At 56.0% G+C, this 17,332-nt stretch overlaps 4 protein-coding genes across 20 annotated transcripts in view; 1 reads left to right on the forward strand and 3 right to left on the reverse strand.

Annotated features, from left to right (window-relative positions):
• CATSPER4 (cation channel sperm associated 4) overlaps positions 1 to 840 on the reverse strand; it is a 14,741-nt gene extending 13,901 nt beyond the window's left edge. For all 4 annotated transcript variants that reach the window (XM_038531493.1, XM_038531495.1, XM_038531496.1 and 1 more), the window contains exons 1-2: positions 701 to 840; positions 498 to 572 (exon numbers count right to left, since the gene is read on the reverse strand). In XM_038531493.1, coding sequence (XP_038387421.1) covers positions 498 to 572; positions 701 to 769 — 144 coding nt within the window. In that variant the 5' untranslated portion in view covers positions 770 to 840. The remainder of the gene's footprint in view (positions 1 to 497; positions 573 to 700) is intronic.
• Positions 206 to 16,268, forward strand: LOC111093403. 10 transcript variants are annotated; one of them, XR_005355946.1, is made up of 7 exons: positions 218 to 5,048; positions 5,160 to 5,278; positions 8,526 to 8,625; positions 9,841 to 10,205; positions 14,713 to 14,780; positions 15,290 to 15,362; positions 15,643 to 16,268. XR_005355946.1 is itself a non-coding variant. In XM_038531498.1 (3 exons), the coding sequence occupies exons 1-3, from the start codon at positions 1,042 to 1,044 to the stop codon at positions 15,784 to 15,786; spliced, it is 369 nt and encodes a 122-aa protein (XP_038387426.1). In that variant the 5' UTR covers positions 206 to 1,041; the 3' UTR covers positions 15,787 to 16,268. The 10 variants fall into 10 exon arrangements, 1 of the variants encoding a protein (XP_038387426.1); XR_005355944.1 differs by lacking the exon at positions 14,713 to 14,780 and having other exon boundaries at positions 1,501 to 5,048; XR_005355949.1 differs by lacking the exons at positions 14,713 to 14,780; positions 15,290 to 15,362; positions 15,643 to 16,268 and adding an exon at positions 10,693 to 11,009 and having other exon boundaries at positions 1,502 to 5,048.
• On the reverse strand, positions 1,728 to 11,070 carry CNKSR1 (connector enhancer of kinase suppressor of Ras 1). Of its 5 annotated transcripts, none has more exons than XM_038531489.1 (22): positions 10,907 to 11,049; positions 9,883 to 10,165; positions 8,891 to 9,048; positions 8,605 to 8,786; positions 7,914 to 7,998; positions 7,457 to 7,498; positions 7,269 to 7,373; positions 6,691 to 6,750; positions 6,507 to 6,575; positions 6,115 to 6,216; positions 5,954 to 6,033; positions 5,767 to 5,840; positions 5,514 to 5,620; positions 5,405 to 5,435; positions 4,852 to 5,024; positions 3,897 to 3,970; positions 3,662 to 3,733; positions 3,310 to 3,383; positions 3,095 to 3,156; positions 2,912 to 3,011; positions 2,629 to 2,810; positions 1,728 to 2,374 (listed from the first exon to the last, which is right to left on the reverse strand). In XM_038531489.1, exons 2-22 carry the CDS (start codon positions 9,902 to 9,904, stop codon positions 2,105 to 2,107), a joined length of 2,124 nt encoding a protein of 707 aa, XP_038387417.1. In that variant the 5' UTR covers positions 9,905 to 10,165; positions 10,907 to 11,049; the 3' UTR covers positions 1,728 to 2,104. The 5 variants fall into 5 exon arrangements, with proteins under 5 accessions (XP_038387417.1, XP_038387419.1, XP_038387416.1 ...); XM_038531491.1 differs by having other exon boundaries at positions 9,883 to 10,160; positions 10,907 to 11,042; XM_038531488.1 differs by lacking the exon at positions 9,883 to 10,165 and having other exon boundaries at positions 10,907 to 11,070.
• Positions 16,123 to 17,100, reverse strand: ZNF593 (zinc finger protein 593). The gene is made up of 3 exons (XM_038531497.1): positions 16,809 to 17,100; positions 16,511 to 16,573; positions 16,123 to 16,419 (listed from the first exon to the last, which is right to left on the reverse strand). The coding sequence occupies exons 1-3, from the start codon at positions 17,006 to 17,008 to the stop codon at positions 16,269 to 16,271; spliced, it is 414 nt and encodes a 137-aa protein (XP_038387425.1). The 5' UTR covers positions 17,009 to 17,100; the 3' UTR covers positions 16,123 to 16,268.
• Between the last annotated feature and the right edge of the window lie 232 nt (positions 17,101 to 17,332).

Consider the following 17,332-nt stretch of genomic DNA (forward strand, 5'->3'; position numbering starts at 1 on the left):
AGAGGGTGGGGGACCTTCCTTCAGGCAGGCATCACTGTGGGAGGCCTCTGCCTGAATGTTTGTTCTCAGTGAATGGGGGCCCTCGGGGGGGGGGGTGCTGCTCTAGGGGGACAAGTTGCCCGAGAGGGGTCATGAAATGGGGGCATCAGTGTAGGAGCCACTACCTAAATGGCCACTAAGAGAGGGTGACTGCTGGGGGATCTTTGTGGGAGTCATTGCAAGGGAGACCTTTAGGGGCTCTGGCAGAGAGTGACTGTCATTATATAGAAGTTCCCGTGGGGAGCACTGCCAGGTGGGTCCTAACAAACCATGATGGGGTCACTGCAGAAGTCACCGCTGGGGAGGGTCCTCAGGGAGGATGTTTAGAAATTAGAAGAGGGAGAGTCATTGTGACAGCCTGCTGCCTCCCCCCCTCCCCAGGAAATACTGCTGCACAAGGGTGACCATGGAGGCGGGAGGCAGGGGGCCTGCAGGTGCAGCCCCAGCTTCCTCCTTACCTTTGTGCTCATGATGTCTTGGCGGTTGATGAGCACTTGCTCCTCAGGCCAGGCGTAGGGCTCATGAGTGGCCCTCTGCAAGGGTGAGGAGAGAGCCCATCAGTGCAGCCTCTGTCCCTGGGACCCAGCACGATGCACCTGCACCCCCACTCCCTCACCCCCCAATGTGCCCAGCTTGGTGGGCCAAGGCAGGGGCCACCTACCATGATATTAAAAGGTTTAACATTGGTGTCAGTCCACTGCTGCCACCACTTCTTTTGGCTGTCTATCATAGCTGCTCAGTCTCCTCCCACCTGTCAAAGAAACTTCATTCCAAGTGGTCTTGCTCCCCCTCGTGGTGATATCATAGAGGACTCTGTGACCTCCAGCTGTCCACATTCCACCAAGGAATTCTTGAGCTTCAAGAAAAGCTCCTCCCACTGACTCCCCTGGGTACCCCACGGAGGAAGCCTGGGGCACTGAGGGGCTGGGCTGGAGTCAGGGGTCAGAGGCTGATGGGAACAAGTCAGGTTTCTTGTACACCCCTGGATGGAGACAGAGGGGCATGGCCTTACTCTGGGTCCAGGAGCTGGAGGGGAGACTGGGAGGAGGAAGAGAAGAGATCCTCCTCCCAGAAGACCTTAACCTGTACCTGTCCCCACCAGCTTCACCATCCATAACCCGTCTCAGGGCCATCCACCCTGTCCTTCCACACAGGTATGTTTCTCCATCGAGAGAAAGGCCAGTCTATTGTTTCTCTGTGCCTCCCTGGGGAGGGGGCAGGAGAGTACCCCCTGGTTTCTGAAGGGTGGGAAAGAGATGGGCATAAGCGGAGGCCCTCACTGGCTATGGATCAGCAGCTCTCATCCTGAGAGGCACAGAACTTCAGGAATAGGGCTCAGGCCAGTGGTCTGCACACATGGCGGACCAGTTACCAAGAGCATTCCTGTCCCCCCCCCTTTTTTTTTTTGATATTTTATTTATTTATTCATGAGAGACAGAGAGAGAGAGAGAGAGAGAGAGAGAGAGAGAGAGAGAGGCAGAGACACAGGCAGAGGGAGAAGCAGGCTCCATGCAGGGAGCCCGACCTGGGACTCGATCCCGGGTCTCCAGGATCAGGCCCTGGGCCGAAGGCAAGGCTAAACCGCTGAGCCACCCGAGCTGCCCATTCCTGTCCTGATACCTTTCCATGCTTGTCCCCTCTGAGAGCAGATTCCTGGTTCTAATATGGAAGGCAAAGGCACATGTGGATTCATTTTAGATATGATTGATTTTATTTTGTTGAAAGTGTTTCTTGTGTAAAATGAACACCTATACAAGACTAGGCAGGGAACGGGTTTGTGCCCCCACAGGTCAGAGGATGAGGTGGGAGAGAATTTCTTGCAGGCCAGCTTCCCACCACTTCATTGGCAAGAGAGAGGATGGCACAGAGTTCACTTCACTTGACCCCACTCCAGGGGAGAGAGGAGCAGAAATGGTGGACACTTAGGCAGAGGGGGCCATCTCGGGGTAGCACTACTTCTGACCTTGAACAGAGCCGGCAGGGGCCCTGTCCTGGGCGTGTCAGAGGCTGGGGGGTTGAGGTGGTCTTCGAGGCCAGAGGTCAGGAGCCAGAGTACTGACCAGGGTCAGAGGTCAGGAGGCTGGAAGTTGCTCTCTGGGGTCCGGGGGCAGAGATGGGACTGCTCCTCAGGGTCAGAGGGCAGGGGGTGGGAAGGCTGTTCTCTGGGGTCAGAGCTCAGGACTTGGGAGGGGCCTTCAGCTTGCACCACTGCCCCGGCCCCCAGGCTCTCCAAGTAGAGATCTTGGTTCTGCTCCTTCCACTGTCGGAACTTCTCTCCTGTCAGCTCGGGGTCACCCAGCACTTCCTCCAAAGCCTGAAGCTCCTGCAGCTTTGCCTGTGAAGAGAGTGGGAGCTCGGGGGCATGATCACCTAGGGAGAGGGGCAGAGCCCGAGCTCAGGGCTCACTCTGGGGTCCAGTGCTTGGAACCCAGCACCTGGCCCGCTCCAGCCCCAACCCTCACAAGGAGAGGCAGGCTCTGGGAGCCTGGAACTGGTTCGGTCCACAGCTGGGCCCAGAGCTCAGGCCAGGAAGCAGAACCACAAGCCCGGAGCCCTGTCCTCCACCATGCCCAGTGCCCTCCAGCTGACCTTGAGTGTGCTCTGTAGTGCTCGTACGCGGTGCACTAGCTCATTTTGCTGGGGGTCTCGGTTGCGCCGCATGAAAGAGCTCCGCCATTGTTCCTGAGTGAGGGGCTGCGGCTGGCCCAGGAGGGACACGCCACCCTGCCTCAGCCCCCGCACCATTCCTTCCAGCGCCCCTTCACTGTTGTCTGTGGGGGAGGGGGGCAGATGACCATGTGCCCACCCCCTGCCCTCCATCTCTGCTCCCACCCCCTGCCCTCCATCTCCGCTCCCAACCCCAGCACAACACCTGTTGGTGAGCCAAAGGATGTCCGTGGACTGCCCTGCGTCGGGGTAGCTGCAGGTGATGTGTCTCCATGGAGCGGACCCCAGACTTGGGCTGGGCAGGGCTGTGGGCAGGGTGGGAGGAGAAGTGGGTATCATTCTGAGCGCTACGGATGTACCCCCCCACACACACTCATCTCCTACTCACCGAGGCTGATCGGGACCCAGCATCATCGTCAGGGTCTTCTGCTTCTGTCTCACTGTAGCAGTCTGGGGGAACAGGAGCAATTGGGAGCCCACTAAGCATCACAGGGTTTTAGGAGGCCAGAGAGTGGCTAGGGCATTGGAGTTCCCAGCCCCCATCCCAGGAAAGACAGAGGCTCAGCTGAGACCTGGTGAGACCTACCCCTGTGAGACACCCACCTTCTTCTCGGGGCAGGGAGGCCCGGCGTGGAGACTGGTACTTGAAAATGCAGGTAATTAGATGGCGCACCCACCTGTGTAGGAGCAAATGGGTCTTGGAGTTTCCGTCTACTGTATGCTAGGGGATTTTCACCTGTTATCATCTTCTAACTTAACCCTCAGAGTACCTCTGAGAGGTAGGAACTCGAACTAACCCATTTTATAGATGATGAAACTGAGGCTTGGAGAAGTGAGTGCCTTGATCAGCCACCATCAGAGAACAGGGATCGGAATCCAGGTTCCTAAGCCAGGCTCACAAGCACTCATGTGGAAGCTGGGAGGTAAGGGGGTGGGGATGGGGGCTGGCACTCACATGCTCAGATCCTCCAGGGTGTCAGCAGCGAAAATGAAGGGTTTGTACACGTCATGGGTGAGCTGGAACACACTGCCAGGGAGCACAGAGGCCTCACTCAGCCTGGCTGTGCCCATCCAGAACCCATGAGGCTGCACTGGGAACCCTAGCTACCTGGTGCATCCTCCTCCCCCCTACTTCTCCTTCTTTCTCCCTTTCTCAGCCCACCCCCCAGTGTCACACTCCAAGACTTAACTATTTTTTCTTCTGATCCTGACCGCTTTCCAGACTGTAGTTGGAAACATTGATGAGACCTTCAGCCTTCTCATCCTGGGGGGAATTACAGGGTAAGGGTCAGCCTGCAGCCCCAAGACCCTGGAGGCCCAGTCAGGCTCCTGGGGGTGGGGCGGTGGAGGGGCAGCTCCTGGGCTTTCCAACCACAAATCTCCCAATGCCTAGAGCTCAGGGCAGGAATCTGGGATGGGGCAAAGTGTGTGACCAAGAGGTGCCTTTGAGCCAGGAAAGAGGAGCCAAAGATATCCAGGAAGACGGCCACAGAAGAAAAGACTGCTTATGCATTTGTTGTGTTATTAGAGATGCAGGAAGCTGCTCCATACCCCTGAACTTTGCAAACTCTCTTCTCCCTTCCTGGTTTTTTCATCTTTCCATCTGACTAACCTCCAGGCATTGATTTCTCAGCCTTCTTGACGTTCCAGGTTGGACTGTCCACCTCTGCAGGGCTCCTACCCACCCCTGGGATTCTCCTTTATCATAGCATGGGTTCGCTGAACTGGCCTGGGGTGTGCACTCATCCTCACCACTACCAGCCTGGAGTAGCAGGGACTGTCCCATCCTCCCTCTGTCCCTAGTACGCAGCCCAGAGCTGGGTACACAGTAGGCACCTGAACATTCATTGAATAAGAAGTTGAACAAATGGCCCATCACTAGGATAGACAGGGTAACAGAAGAGGAAGGAAAGGTGGGCAGAGTAAAGGTGACTCTCTCTACACTGCCCGTGATACCTTTCTCAGGCTGCTCTTACACACATATTAGTTCATCTTTCTCCAAAGAGTGATCTTATTCTATAGATAGGGCTCAGGGAGGGGGCCTGTGGCCTTCCTGTGACCACAGGGGGAGCAGACTGGTGGAGTAAGGATGAAAATCATGGCTCTGATTCACTTGCTAACCCATGTATGTGGTGGGGGGCTCACCTGGGGCTGGTGGTACCAGTAAAGCGTGTGTCTCTTGAGCACAAACCAGCAGCGGCGCCAGCGCGGGCCCATGAAGCCACCAGGCACCTTGCGCAGCAGGAGCCAGCCGTCACAGTCTGGCTGGCCCAGTTCCCGGCAGGACACCCGCCTGCGACTCAGTCGAGTCGCCACGCCTGCAGCAGCACAGCACGGCCTGGGTGATTAGGGGCTGACACGGTGTCGTGGACTCCCAAACCTGCTCCCTGCCCCCCTACCAGCATTCCCAGCTGATACTGCTGAACCCGTGCTCTGTGCTTGAAATGTCACAGGTGTCTGCCTGAGGTAGAGCTGACTCTTCCCATTTTAGAGAAGAGGAAATGGAAGATCAGAGGATGAGCCATTAGCCCAAAGTCACAGAGCTGGTGAGAGGCCCAGGCTGGAAGCACAGGTCTGTCACACCCAGCTGTTCAGGGGAGGCTGTGTGTGCAATGTGAGGGGTGGTCTTGCCAGATACTATAAAAACTTTGAAGACCTCATATCAAGGGACCCCCACCTAGTCAAGTACATCTCTTACCTTTTGATTTCTTCCGACCAGGAACAGGACTCTGAAAAGGCCATAAGGGGTTACAGAAGGGTCCTGGTCTGAAGCCATACAACTTGTCCTTGCCGAGCCCTCACCTTACCTTGTCAGGGTGTTCTGGGGGCTTCTGAGTATCTGCTACTCCTGCTGGGAGTGTGGCTGGGGATGCAGGGGGAATGGGCAGGGACTCAAGGTCGAGGGAGGTAGAGTCTGTCAGGAGGAATGAGAGAGGAGGGTCCATGAGCCCAACCCCAGGCTAGGCAGTAGGGTGAGGATGTCAGACTTTGCGGGTCAGAGCCAGGCATCCAACATGTCTTGCCCAGGGCATCTGCCACCTGGTGGGACTTTGAAACTACCTGTCCAGGCAGTGCTGGGTCCAGGCCTTGGGTTTGAAGTCAGGTCAAAGGCAAAGATGTCTTCAGATGGGGTGCTGGGGAGAGCGAGGAGAGATGAGATGAGTGAGCCCAGGGCACTGACACCAAAACCCACCTGGGGCAGAGCCTGTTACCTGGGAGATAGTGGGGGGGGGGGAGAGCCCGTTACCTGGGAGACAGTGGGGGGCGAGCCGGTGAGGGGGGTGAGGGGACTGTCTGCTGTGGAGAGCCCAGGGCTTGAGGAGAGGTCTGGGGGAACAACCAGAAATGGTGATGGAGCTGGTGACAGGGGTCTGAGAGCAGGACAGGGGCAGGGCTGGGGGCAGGTACCTGTGGAGGGGTCTTTGGCACCGGGACCTTCTTCAGCACTAAGGTGGCCCCGGCTGGCTCCCGCAGCAGCTCCCTCATCACATTCTTATGGGGCCAGCCCACCTGGGGGACAGAGCAGGGGGCGGGCAGGGGTGCTGGGCTGCTGGAACTGCCCAGGAGGCTCTGAGCTAAGCCAACAGCCCTTGCCCTCACCCTCCGCCTCCTGCCACTCCTCCTCCAGGAGGCCCCCACCAGCCCCTTCACCTTGACTCTACCAAGGCCACTCTGACCCGGATGGCAGCCCCCATAAGCCTGGTCTCCACAAGGGGCCCTCCCCACCCACCAGCCCTGGCTTCTATTCAGTAGTCCCTTCACTGCCGCCCACCCCCTATGTCCCTCCCCTTCTCACTCACCACCACCTGCTCATTGACCTGGACAATCTCGTCTCCAGGCAGGATTTGCAGCCGAGTGTTGGCAGGGACCTGGTAGGTGGGGTAGGCTCATAGGGTTTGCTCTCCATGGGCCTGAAGTGGGCTCAGCTGGAGGGTAATAAGGGGGCCTTGGGGCAGGCAGCTGAGAAAGGCGTGGGATTCTCACCTGGGTTCCCACACGGGACACAAAGTGCAGGCAGTTACTGGTGGTGTGGATTTCCAGGCCCTGCCGAGGCAGAGGCGGCAGTCACCGAGAGTAATGGGGGACCAGAATTCTTGGGTGGGTGGAACTGGGGAGCTAGTTGGCCCCAGGACAGCACTGCCCAACCTGCTGTGTGACGTTGGGCCTGCCACTCTTCTCTGGGTCCCGCCTCCTTCTCCAATAGGGGCCAGAGGGAAGTGGGGCTTGTGGGCTAATGAGATTCTCAGCAGCCCTCCAGAAAGGATAAGCAGGGCTGGGGCAGGACAGGGGCAGGGCTGGGGTCTCTGGTTTTCTCAAGCAGTCAAAGATTAAAGCAAGAAAGTCCCAGTCCCCTAACCTGCCATGTCTGTGTCCCAGGGCTGGAATGTGTCACCTGAGACCACACCAGCTAAAGCCCCTCAAAATTGGAGAAAGTACTTAACGACATGAGACCCCAGGAAAGCCCTCTGGGCCTTTAAGAGCTGTACAGAATACAGGATTCCGCGGGTTCCTAGAGCCATATTTCAGGGCCCAGACAAGGCTGCCAAGAGAGCAGGGCTCACCAAAGGGTGGTCCAGCTGCACAGGCTCCAGCACTGCCCTCTGCTCCAGCAGCTCCTGGGGGCTGCAGCTCAGGATGTTGTGGCAGATCCCGACCACGTGGCTGCACTGGGGGAGGGGGAGCAGGATGGCCAGCCTGAACCTCGTCCCACCGCCACCCCAACTCCCCACTCAACCAAACCCATACTCACAATCCTCAGGACTTTGCTCTCCTTCTCAGCCGCTGGAGTGTCCTGGAAGCAGAGAGGGCGTCAGCCTTCCCCGAGTCAGGGGCACTGCCTTCTCCCAAGGGCAGGGGGGGCTTCCCTATAGTCCCACTCTGTCCTGCGTGCTGGTCTCCTTCTAGAACTACACAGCCTCAGAGCTTTGGCTCCAAGGTCTCATCCCCTGACGCCAAGCCCAGAAATCACCATACATGCCCTCCCTGGCTCCACTTTTTCCTGAGAGTTAAACTTCCCAAGCCACCCCTGCCAGCTAGAAGACCCCACACCCCCATTGCCCCTACGCAGTGGCCAGGCCTCCTTTCTTCCTGTGCCTGCCTCTTCCCAACCCCCACACCCGATCCTGTGCTGATTCATAGGTTATAAAAAGCTCTAGCCTGACTTGGTCTCTATGGCCCAGGCCAAGCCCGGCCTTTGGTTCTCCTACCTCCTGCAAGGCCTGGCCCAGCTCCCCGCACAACTCCCCAATCTTCTGGCAGGCCGAGAAGTCGTTTAAGTGGGAGAAGAGGTATCTGGCAGGGGGAAGGGTGGAACAGTGATTAGGGGACTGTGATGACCAGTCAAGTCATGGAACCACTCAGAGCCAACTACCTGTCTGACACATGGGGAGAGATAATATCCGCCCTGATGGGTTTTGGTTGGGGTAAACGAGAGGACTGATAAATCTAAAGAGCTTAGCAAAGGACTTATTTGTCAAGTGCATAATACATGCCAAGCCCTGTTCTAGGCACCGGGGAGACAGACCTTAAACCTATGATTACATCAATAATGATATGATTTGATCTGCTGTGAAGTATAGGGAGCTCTGAGAACGTACAACAGGGAAGGCTTCCCAGAGAGGTGACATTTGAGCCGGGACCTATGGGATAAGCGGCAGCAGTTGAAGGGAGTAAAGAAACTCTTCATGCAGTGTTGACTGTTCTGATTACAAGCTGGGGGTGGGTGGGAAGCCAGGTGCCCTGATGCCCCCAACACAGACCAAATAATCTTCTTGCCCTGCTCCACATCGGAACAGCCAAGCTCTGTTCTTCATTCCCAGGTCCCAGAGGAGGCCAAGGACGAGGAGGGTCCCCCTCATCAGCTGGCCCAACCAGGGTCTTAGGAGGAGCCCCGGGTACCTGTTGAGCCAGAAGAGGAGGGTATGGGCCTCATGTATCAGTTTCACAGCTGCACTGAGGACATGGGCAGGGGGCTCCACACAGCCCTCCAGGTGACCTTGGACTAAGCTCTGGAAAGCATAGATCCCCTCCAGCAATCTCTCTGTCAGGCTCTGAAGGTTCTCTGTCTGTAGCCCAGAGCTCTGTGCCAGAAAAAAAGGCAGGTTATCTCCTGGCAGTAGACGGCCCCTCATCAGCAACCCCCAGATGGGTGGAAGCTGCACAAGTGTGGCCACCATTCACTCACCAGGGCCCGGAGCTGTTCCACCCCTTCCAGGATGAGCTCCTGGTGGCCCAGAGGCCACACGGTCAGAGCCTCAAGGCTTCGGGGACAGAGCTGGAGCAGGTACTTGCCAGGCAGTTCCCATTCCTCAAAGCAGTAGTCCTGTAGGGAGTCATGGAGGCCTAGAGGGAGAGCAGGGCTTTCAGGCCACTTCTTCATTCTCACAAAGCCCTCTTTCCTCCCATCTGCTCGTAACAACAATCCTGGGACCCAGGGCGTGTTCTGCCCATTTCACAGATGAGACTAGATCAGACTAATTTACTGAGCAAGTAAATTAATCACTCTATGCCTCAGCTTCCTCACCTGTGAAATGGCAACAATAAAAGCACCTACTTTCTGATCATGTGGGTATTAAATGACATGGAACACGTGAAGCACTTGGACCATTCCCTACATTCCACGGTAGACAGTAGTAGCTGCCATGGTATCATCACCAGACTCTACCCTGATCTACAAGGCCCTGTATGATCAGGCCCCCCCTGACTCTCCAGTCTCATCCTCTGGCACAGCCCCTCAAACTCAATACTCTAGATCCAGAGCCCTAACTCCCTGGAGCTCCTGGAATGCTCTTTTGCCTCAGGGTCCTCACATGCACTATTTCTTCTGCCTGGATTCTTCTAGCTCCTTCACCCTCCCTTTCAATCTAACTCCCTCCAGGAAGCTTTCCATAACTCCCCGGGGTGGGTTGGGATCTCTCCAGCTCCCACTGCCCCTCATGCTCTAGGCCATCCAAAACTGTTCCTCCTTAACTCTAGCCCATGCCTGGCACAAGGTAGACGAGGCAGACCGAAGACAGGAAAAATTCCATTGAAAGCTTATGTGCTAGGCAAGATTTTAAGGGTTTTCTATGTATTAACACATTTGGTGCTCACTGAATGTAGGAGGTAACGACTATTATTATCCTCATTTTATAGGTGGGAAAATGGATACAAATAGAGATGAAGTAGCTTGCTCACTCTTTGAAGGAGTTCCTTCCATCCCAAGTGAGGCTCCATCATTAGGGAATGTGAGCGGTCATTAATAGCTCTTCCTCGTTCCCCGTGTGACATTAAGAACACTGGACTGGGAGTTGGTGGACCTGCTACTCCAGGGCTCCAGCCCTCAGGCAGCTCCTCTGCCGAGTACGGTGACCTTGCTGCGCCGCCTTCCTCCCAAGTCTACCTTGAGCCACGCAGGCTAGGCACCTGCTGCGATGGTCTCATTTTGTCTACTCCATGAGATGGCTGTTGACTTTCTAATCTTACGGACAGAGAAACCGAGACCTCTGGTCGCAGAGCTGGTAAGTGGAGCGGTGGGGCCTGGAACTCAGCCTGGGAGTCTGACTCCAGCCCTGAAGCCCTGCTTTTCCAGGGCTGCTCGGCCTGAGCCTGCCAGCAGGGAGCTCCACTCCCCTCCCCGCTCGGGCTCCCCGGGAGGGCTGTCAGGACTCCCCTCCCCTCTCCAGCTGCAGTCTGGGCCCTTTCCCCGCCTTCGGGGCTCAGTGACTCTGGCCACCACGTCCTCTCCCCCGGGGCCCCAGGATGCGGCTGTGCCAACCCCTTCGGTCTGACTGGGCCTTCTGTTTCTCTCAAAGTGGAGAGAAGGGAAAAGACAGGAGGACGGGCCCTGTTGCCCAGCCCTAGCAAATCACTTCCTGGCTCAGTGCGTCAGTTTCCGCTTCTGATAAATGGGTTTAATACCAGCCCACCGAGCCCTGGGGCGGAGGGAAGATGAAGGCGCTTGGGCGGCCGTGGGCGCCGGCCCGTCCCTCTGTTTTCATCCCGCAGGCGCCGCCTCCCCGCCCGCACCCCCGCGGCCCCTGGCGCGGCGCTGGGGGACCCCTGCTGAGCTCCCGGCCCCCGGGGCGTCTCGTCGATCCCTCCGCCTGGCCAGGCGCCCCGAACTACTTGTTGACCAAGCCGCTGACAGACCTGGCACGTCCCTTTTCCGTTTCGTCTGCTCGTGCCAGCGCCCCTCCAGCCCGACTCTGCCCAGGCCCACCTCTCAGCCAAGCCGCCACCTTCCCGGGGCTCCAGGTCGCTACTGGCTCCATGGCCCGGACCGCCCGCCCGCAGCCGCTCCCGCCGGGCCCGCCCGCGCAGGAATTTCCGCTCCCGGAGTCCGGCCTGGGGAGGGCCCCGGGCCGGGCCCCGGGCGGAGCCAGCAGCACACCTGGGCGCACGGGCACGGCCAGGTGAGGCGCTGCCGCTGCCATTGGCCCGCCGCCGCCCCGCCTCCCGCCCCCGCGGGCTGCCCGGCCGCCTGACCCGGGGCGGTGCCGCCGCTCTGCGACCCTGGCGACTTTGGAGCGGGCCGGGATCCCGCCCCAAACTGCACTTTGACCTCAAAAGAGGCTCCTCAAAACAAAACAAGTCAGAGCACAGAAGGAGCCAGAACCCTGGCAGCGAAAACCAGCTTTGCAGCTTGTTAGCTCCAAAACCCTACCCACCGTGCATGGTTCTCCGCAAAATGGGCTGCTGTGCCGAGTACCTGTCTTAATAGCGCCAAAACTTTTTGGAACAGGGGTTTCTAGTCCCCCTCTGTTTTGGGCACACACACAGACCCTTCTGGCAGTCTGGTGAAACCGATGGACCCTTTCTCAGAATTGGGCTTTTGGAAGCATTAAAGAAATGCTGAAGATTACAAGGAAGAGAATCATAACCAAAACATATTTAAAACACGGATTTATGATTGGGGAGCCTGGCGGGCTCAGTCAGTAGAGTGTGCAACTCTTGCTCTTGGGGTTGTGAGTTTGAGTCCCACGTTGGGTGTAGAGAAAAAATAACGTCTTAAAAAAAACCCATACATTGATGATACAGTAATGTGTTTATCAGCATCAGATAACAAGACTGTTGGGTACCTGGGTGCTCAGTGGTTGATCATCTGTCTTTGGCTCAGGTGATCCCGGGGTCCTGGGATACAGTCACACATCTGGCTCCCAGCAGGGAGCCTGCTTCTCCCTTTACCTATGTCTCTGCCTCTCTCTGTGTGTCTCTCATCAATAAATAAAATCTTGGGATCCCTGGGTGGCTCAGCGGTTCAGCGCCTGCCTTTGGCCCAGGGCGTGATCCTGGAGTCCCGGGATCGAATCCTGTGTCAGGCTCCCTGAATGGAGCCTGTTTCTCCCTCTGCCTGTGTCTCTGCCTCTCTATCATGAATAAATAAAATCTCAAAAAAAAAAAAAAAAAAAAGTAACAAGGGGATGCCTGGATGGCTCAGCAGTTGAGCTCTGCTTTTGTCTCAGGGCATGATCCTGAAGTTCAGAGATTGGGTCCCACATAGGGCTCTCTCAGGAGAGCCTGCTTCTCCCTCTGCCTGTGTCTCTGCTTCTCTCTCTGTGTGTGTCTCATGAATAAAACCTTTAAAAAATATAACAAGACTGTTAAGTTAAATTGTCCTTTTTAATGTTATCAGCATGGTGTTAAACTTGAAGAACACTAAACTGTGGTGTGATCTTTTATTCATCTTCTCTCACATTATCAGTTAACAAGTAAACATAGGGAATGCAGGAGCATAATGGAGAAGCCTGGGTCACCAGTGTGAGAACAGGGAGATTCACCATTTGGTCACTGACCCTCTACTAGACCTAGAGGTGCCCAATCCATGGCAGCTACATAGCAGGAGTGTCTGAAATGGGTTTATAACTATCATGATTTTGAAATAATTATGAGCATATACAATGTTGAGATATTTGAATAACTATAATTTGGTATAAAAATATCTGTGATTTTAATAGGTGACAAAGCCAGATACTGTTCATACTTCAATCCATGTAGAAAGAAATGGTAATTTTATCTATTTTTAAGAGATTTATTTATTCATGAGAGACACAGGCAGAGGGAGAAGCAGGCTCCATGCAGGGAGCCCGATGTGGGACTCGATCCCGGGACTCCAGGATCACGCCCTGGGCCAAAGGCAGGCGCTAAACTACAGAGCCACCCAAGGATTCCCAAAATGGTAATTTAAAAAAAATTTGTATTTATTCATTTGAGAGAGACAGAGAGAGCACAACCAGGGGAAGAGACAGAGGGAGAGGGAAAAACAGACTCCTGGCTGAGCTGGGAGCCTGCCTCAGTGCTCAATCCTAGGACCCAGAGGCCATGACGGGAGTCGAAGGCAGATGCCTAACCAACTGAGCCACCCAGGCACCAGAAATGGTAAATCTCTATTACAAGTTAGCAAAAACATACCATTTTTCCCATCCAAGTTTATGGGCCCCCTAAATTCTAAATCCCAGTTAGGAGCCTTTCTCTTAAAACAGTAGTCTGAAACATACTGCTTATTGTTGTCACCATTATCACCACCATCACCACCATTATCCCAGACCAGGAGACTCCCAGGAATTTGGAATCAGAAACAGTATCAGTATCATTTGCTGTGTGACTGTACCTAATCTCCACACCTCTCTGAACCTGTTTCTTCCTGTCCAAAACAGGGACACCTAGACCTTAGTGCTGTGGAGATTTGCTTGAAGTATTTTGAAATCTGTCTTATGGAATAGAGCTGAGTTATTATTGCTTTAATTTTGTGAAGAGGAGCCTGGGCCTCTGACTATCCCTTTGGAATCCCTACCAGGGGAGCAACACCCAGCCTTCAAAGCCTGTCATGATCTTGCCCCAAATCCAAATTCTGTACTTGGCCTATGGATGGCTCATATAGTGTGTGTGTTTCAGTTGTTATCATTCCATAATTTCGCAGATAAATCCAGTTCTCTGGAACTTGGCCAGCTCTGCTGACCCCCTTCCCATCTTCACATGTGGCATCAAACATGAATGCAGATTGTTGACTGCTATTTTCAACATCTCCACAGGTCCCTGCAGGCCTTGCTCCCTCACTGGTGAACCAGTAGGCTCCAAAGGTGCAACACAGCCCTCACCTCTCTGGTTCCCTCCTTTGCTTCATGCCCCTCACACCCTGTGGGGCACATGCTCCTTCATCACTACTCCGTGCTGTGTCCCTCTTTCACATTTTTGCCTCTCATTTCAACGACCTGCCTGTGGCACTTTGGGGAAGCCCAATAAACAAAGACCTGTCTCCACCATCTTAGTTCCATCAAACACCTACCCTGAGTCAGCCAGCCCCTGCCTTCCCTAAACACGTAATCCTGCAGGGGAGAAATGGACAGGAACTCACCACTTGTGCTCACGTGCTCCCCTAAAAGGACTAGGGGCCTAACATTCAAGATCTTGCCTTTATTTTGTGCCGCCGTCACCTGCCAGGGCTAGGGAGGTAAGGACAGAGTAAATGGTAGCTTCTATTTTAAAGATAGTTTTCTGAAAAAAAAAAAAAAAAAAAAAAAAAGATTGTTTTCTGGGCAGCCTCGGTGGCTCAGCACCGCCTTCAGCCCAGGGCGTGATCCTGGGGTCCCGGGATCGAGTCCCATGTCAGGCTCCCTGCATGGAGCCTGCTTCTCCCTCTGCCTGTGCTTCTCTCTCTCTCTTTCTCTGTCTCTCATGAATAAATAAAATCTTTAAAAAAGTAAATATAGTTGTCTGAGTTTATAAAAGTTACTTCTGCACGTTTATTGTAAAACATTCAAAGGTTAACAGCAGGTCATTATATCTCTATTCCATTCTGGAGTGGGGACCAGTTTCTATTCTCTACACGGGCAGATACTTTACATGCTACTCTGAAAATGTGCTTTTTAAATTTTTTTTTTCATTTTATGAGATAGTCAATACCAAATGAAATAATACACATTTACTGCTTAGAATACTGCCTAGCACAGTCAGCTACTGTATTTTAGCATGCCGTGGACAGCTTTCTTAATCAGTATATACTAAACTCCTTTTATTACTGTCCCCAAGCCAAGAATAGGAAAGTCCCTGCGGGAACTTCATCTTGGAAAAAGAAGCGATATATGCCCTCCCCGAAGGTAGGGGCCCTTGATCTAACAGAAACCAAGTGAAAAGGATTACCAATGTCTGCGGGGAGAGGCGGGTTAATAAGACACCCTGCCCCTCTTTTGCTGAGGGCTGACTGGTGATATCCAATCATCTGAGGGGTACGGATAGAGCCAGGACCCAACTCTGGTTGGGTCTCCCGTACCTGTCCAGGTCTAAGACTCCCAAGTGCTATCATGCAAGGCCTCTCCTGCTTACCCAGCCTGCCCTCCGTGGTGAGTGGGGGAGGTGCTGCTCAGGCCTGATGCTGATCTCTCTTGACAGCTGCTCCTGAGGCTGGCAGGACGGGCAGGAGGGGGAAGGGACCAGATTTAAAGGTCCATCTGCCCCGCCCCCTGCCAGACCTGGGAGGGCAGACGCTGGTGAGCATCCTCTGAGGCATGGCTCTCATGTACATGAGAAGTCGGAAACCTCTATGCCTGGATTTCTGCTCCTTGGTATCATGAACACCGCTATCCTCATTCCTGCTTCCATCCCACAGGCCGCCAGGGAGACTAGAGGCATCCACCATGAGATTTCGACGCCTGACCCCTGGCTACTTCCGTGTACTACAGGTAAGTACCTCTCACCGATGGCTTCTGGCACCGACCCCCTACTTTCCCCTACCATCGCTGGGCTGACACCCCCAGAAGCCAGGCGGTCACGTTTCCTGCCGCCTGAGCAGCCAGGGCCCAGATGGGCAGTGAAGCGAGAGGGATTGGGGTGGAATCTCCCTGGGGCAGCAGTGGCATCCGTACCTTCTTCACCCAACTGTACCTTCCAGTTCCTTCCTACCCACTACCTTCCGAGAAGTCTCCAACTGATCCCTCAGATGGACCCTCTGTGTACCTTCAGATGCAGATAGCTGGGGAGCTGAAAGCAGAGCCCCGCAGTCCACTGGCTGGGATTGTGGCTACACTGCTGGCTGTCCTTGGACTGGGTGGCTCCTGCTATGCTGTCTGGAAGATGGTGGGGCAGCGGCGGCCGCCACAGGCCTGATGATAAAGTAGGTGGCCTCCCACCTGGGTCCTGGGGGAGGTGACTCAGCAGGGGCTGCAATCTTGGGAACACACTTCTTTTCTGAGGGTCAGTTCCTGCTCTCATGGGGAAGAGGACAGCATTAACCAGACCCTCCCTCTCTCCTTTACTGACTTGGGCTCCCTCTGGAGGCTCCAGCTCAGATGCCCAGGACCCCTGAGGGAAGGCAAGGCTGTAGGGAAAAGCTGGACCAAGTGGGGAACAGACACCCTAGGTCCTGTAAACAAGAGTAACAGAGAAACCCCACAGCCCAGGAGTCTGGGGGAGTGGCCTGGAGATTACAGTCAGAGGCAAGTCTTCTCTATCCAGTTCCTTTATTGGGGGTGAGAGTACCCAGGAGAGGCCATCCACTCCCCAAACCCAGGGCCCAAAGAGGCCGGCACAGTCCCTCTCAGCCTAGCCCTTGCAGTGCTGTCCATGGGCAGCTCCCGCACTTTGCAGCCTCAGGTCATGCAGGGAGTTGTGACCATCTCAGGGACCTCAGTGGATACTTCCATGGGCACTGCCAGTCGCTGGGGTGTCACATAAGAGCCCATACCCGCTGCCCTTTCCGCCTCCTCCTGACTGTAGGGCTCCACGCTCAGCTGCTTTAGCCTGGGAGAAAGAAGAATGACAGTTGGGAGCTGACCAGATGCAAGCCCTGTGTGCCCAGCACTCACCCATCAATCCTCTCCTTACTCCATACCTTTTCTTGTGGTCTTTGGATCGGAAGTGGGTCTTCAGGGTGGCGGAATCAATGAAGTACCTCCTGCAGCGATGGGAGGCCGGTAAGGAGAAGAGTGAGCTGAAGCCTCTCAGGTAACGCCTACCTCCCTGAACCGAGCTCTTCCCGACGCCAGGCTGCGCGCCTGAACGGATGGGAGGCCAGCCCACCCACGGGTCCCACGAGAGGAGACCCCGCGCGTCCCGCGGGCCGGACCCCACGCCCCCGTCCCGTCCCGCCTACCCTTCTCCTCCCCGGGCCAGGCCCGGCCGGGACTCACGCGCAGGCCAGACAGCGATGCAGGCCGCCCCCCGGCAGGTCGGGGTCGGGCTCAGACGCTGGGTCCGGCCGAGACCGCGCGGGGACCTGGGGCCGCAGCTCGCGGTGAATCTCATCGAGGTCGGGCCGCCGCCGCTTCGCCTTCATCTGGCGGGCGAGGGAGCGGGCTCGGTGCGCACCTGTCCGCCGGGCGCGACCCATGGCCAGGGACAACGGGCCCGGGGGGCTCAGAGCGGGCAGCGGAGCACACGTGCGGGCGCTTCCGGATTGCTGGGTGACGTCACGTGACGCCCGGGGGCGGCGCGGGCTCCTCCGGACCGCCCCGGATGACGTCATCGCGCTTCGCAGCCCGAGCGCCCGCGGGCGGCGGTCGACGTCAGTGACGGAGGCCGGGCGGGGCCCAGGGCAGCGTCCTGCGCCTGGGCGAGGCTGTCGCGGGGTAGCGGGTGCAGCGCGCCCCGGGCTTCCGGCCCCCGCCCTCGCGTCCCGCCGGGCCCAGCCTGCCTCTGCGCCATCCCCTGGCAC

The sequence above is a fragment of the Canis lupus genome, chromosome 2 (assembly GCF_011100685.1).
Source record: "Canis lupus familiaris isolate Mischka breed German Shepherd chromosome 2, alternate assembly UU_Cfam_GSD_1.0, whole genome shotgun sequence".
Lineage (NCBI taxonomy): Eukaryota > Metazoa > Chordata > Mammalia > Carnivora > Canidae > Canis > Canis lupus.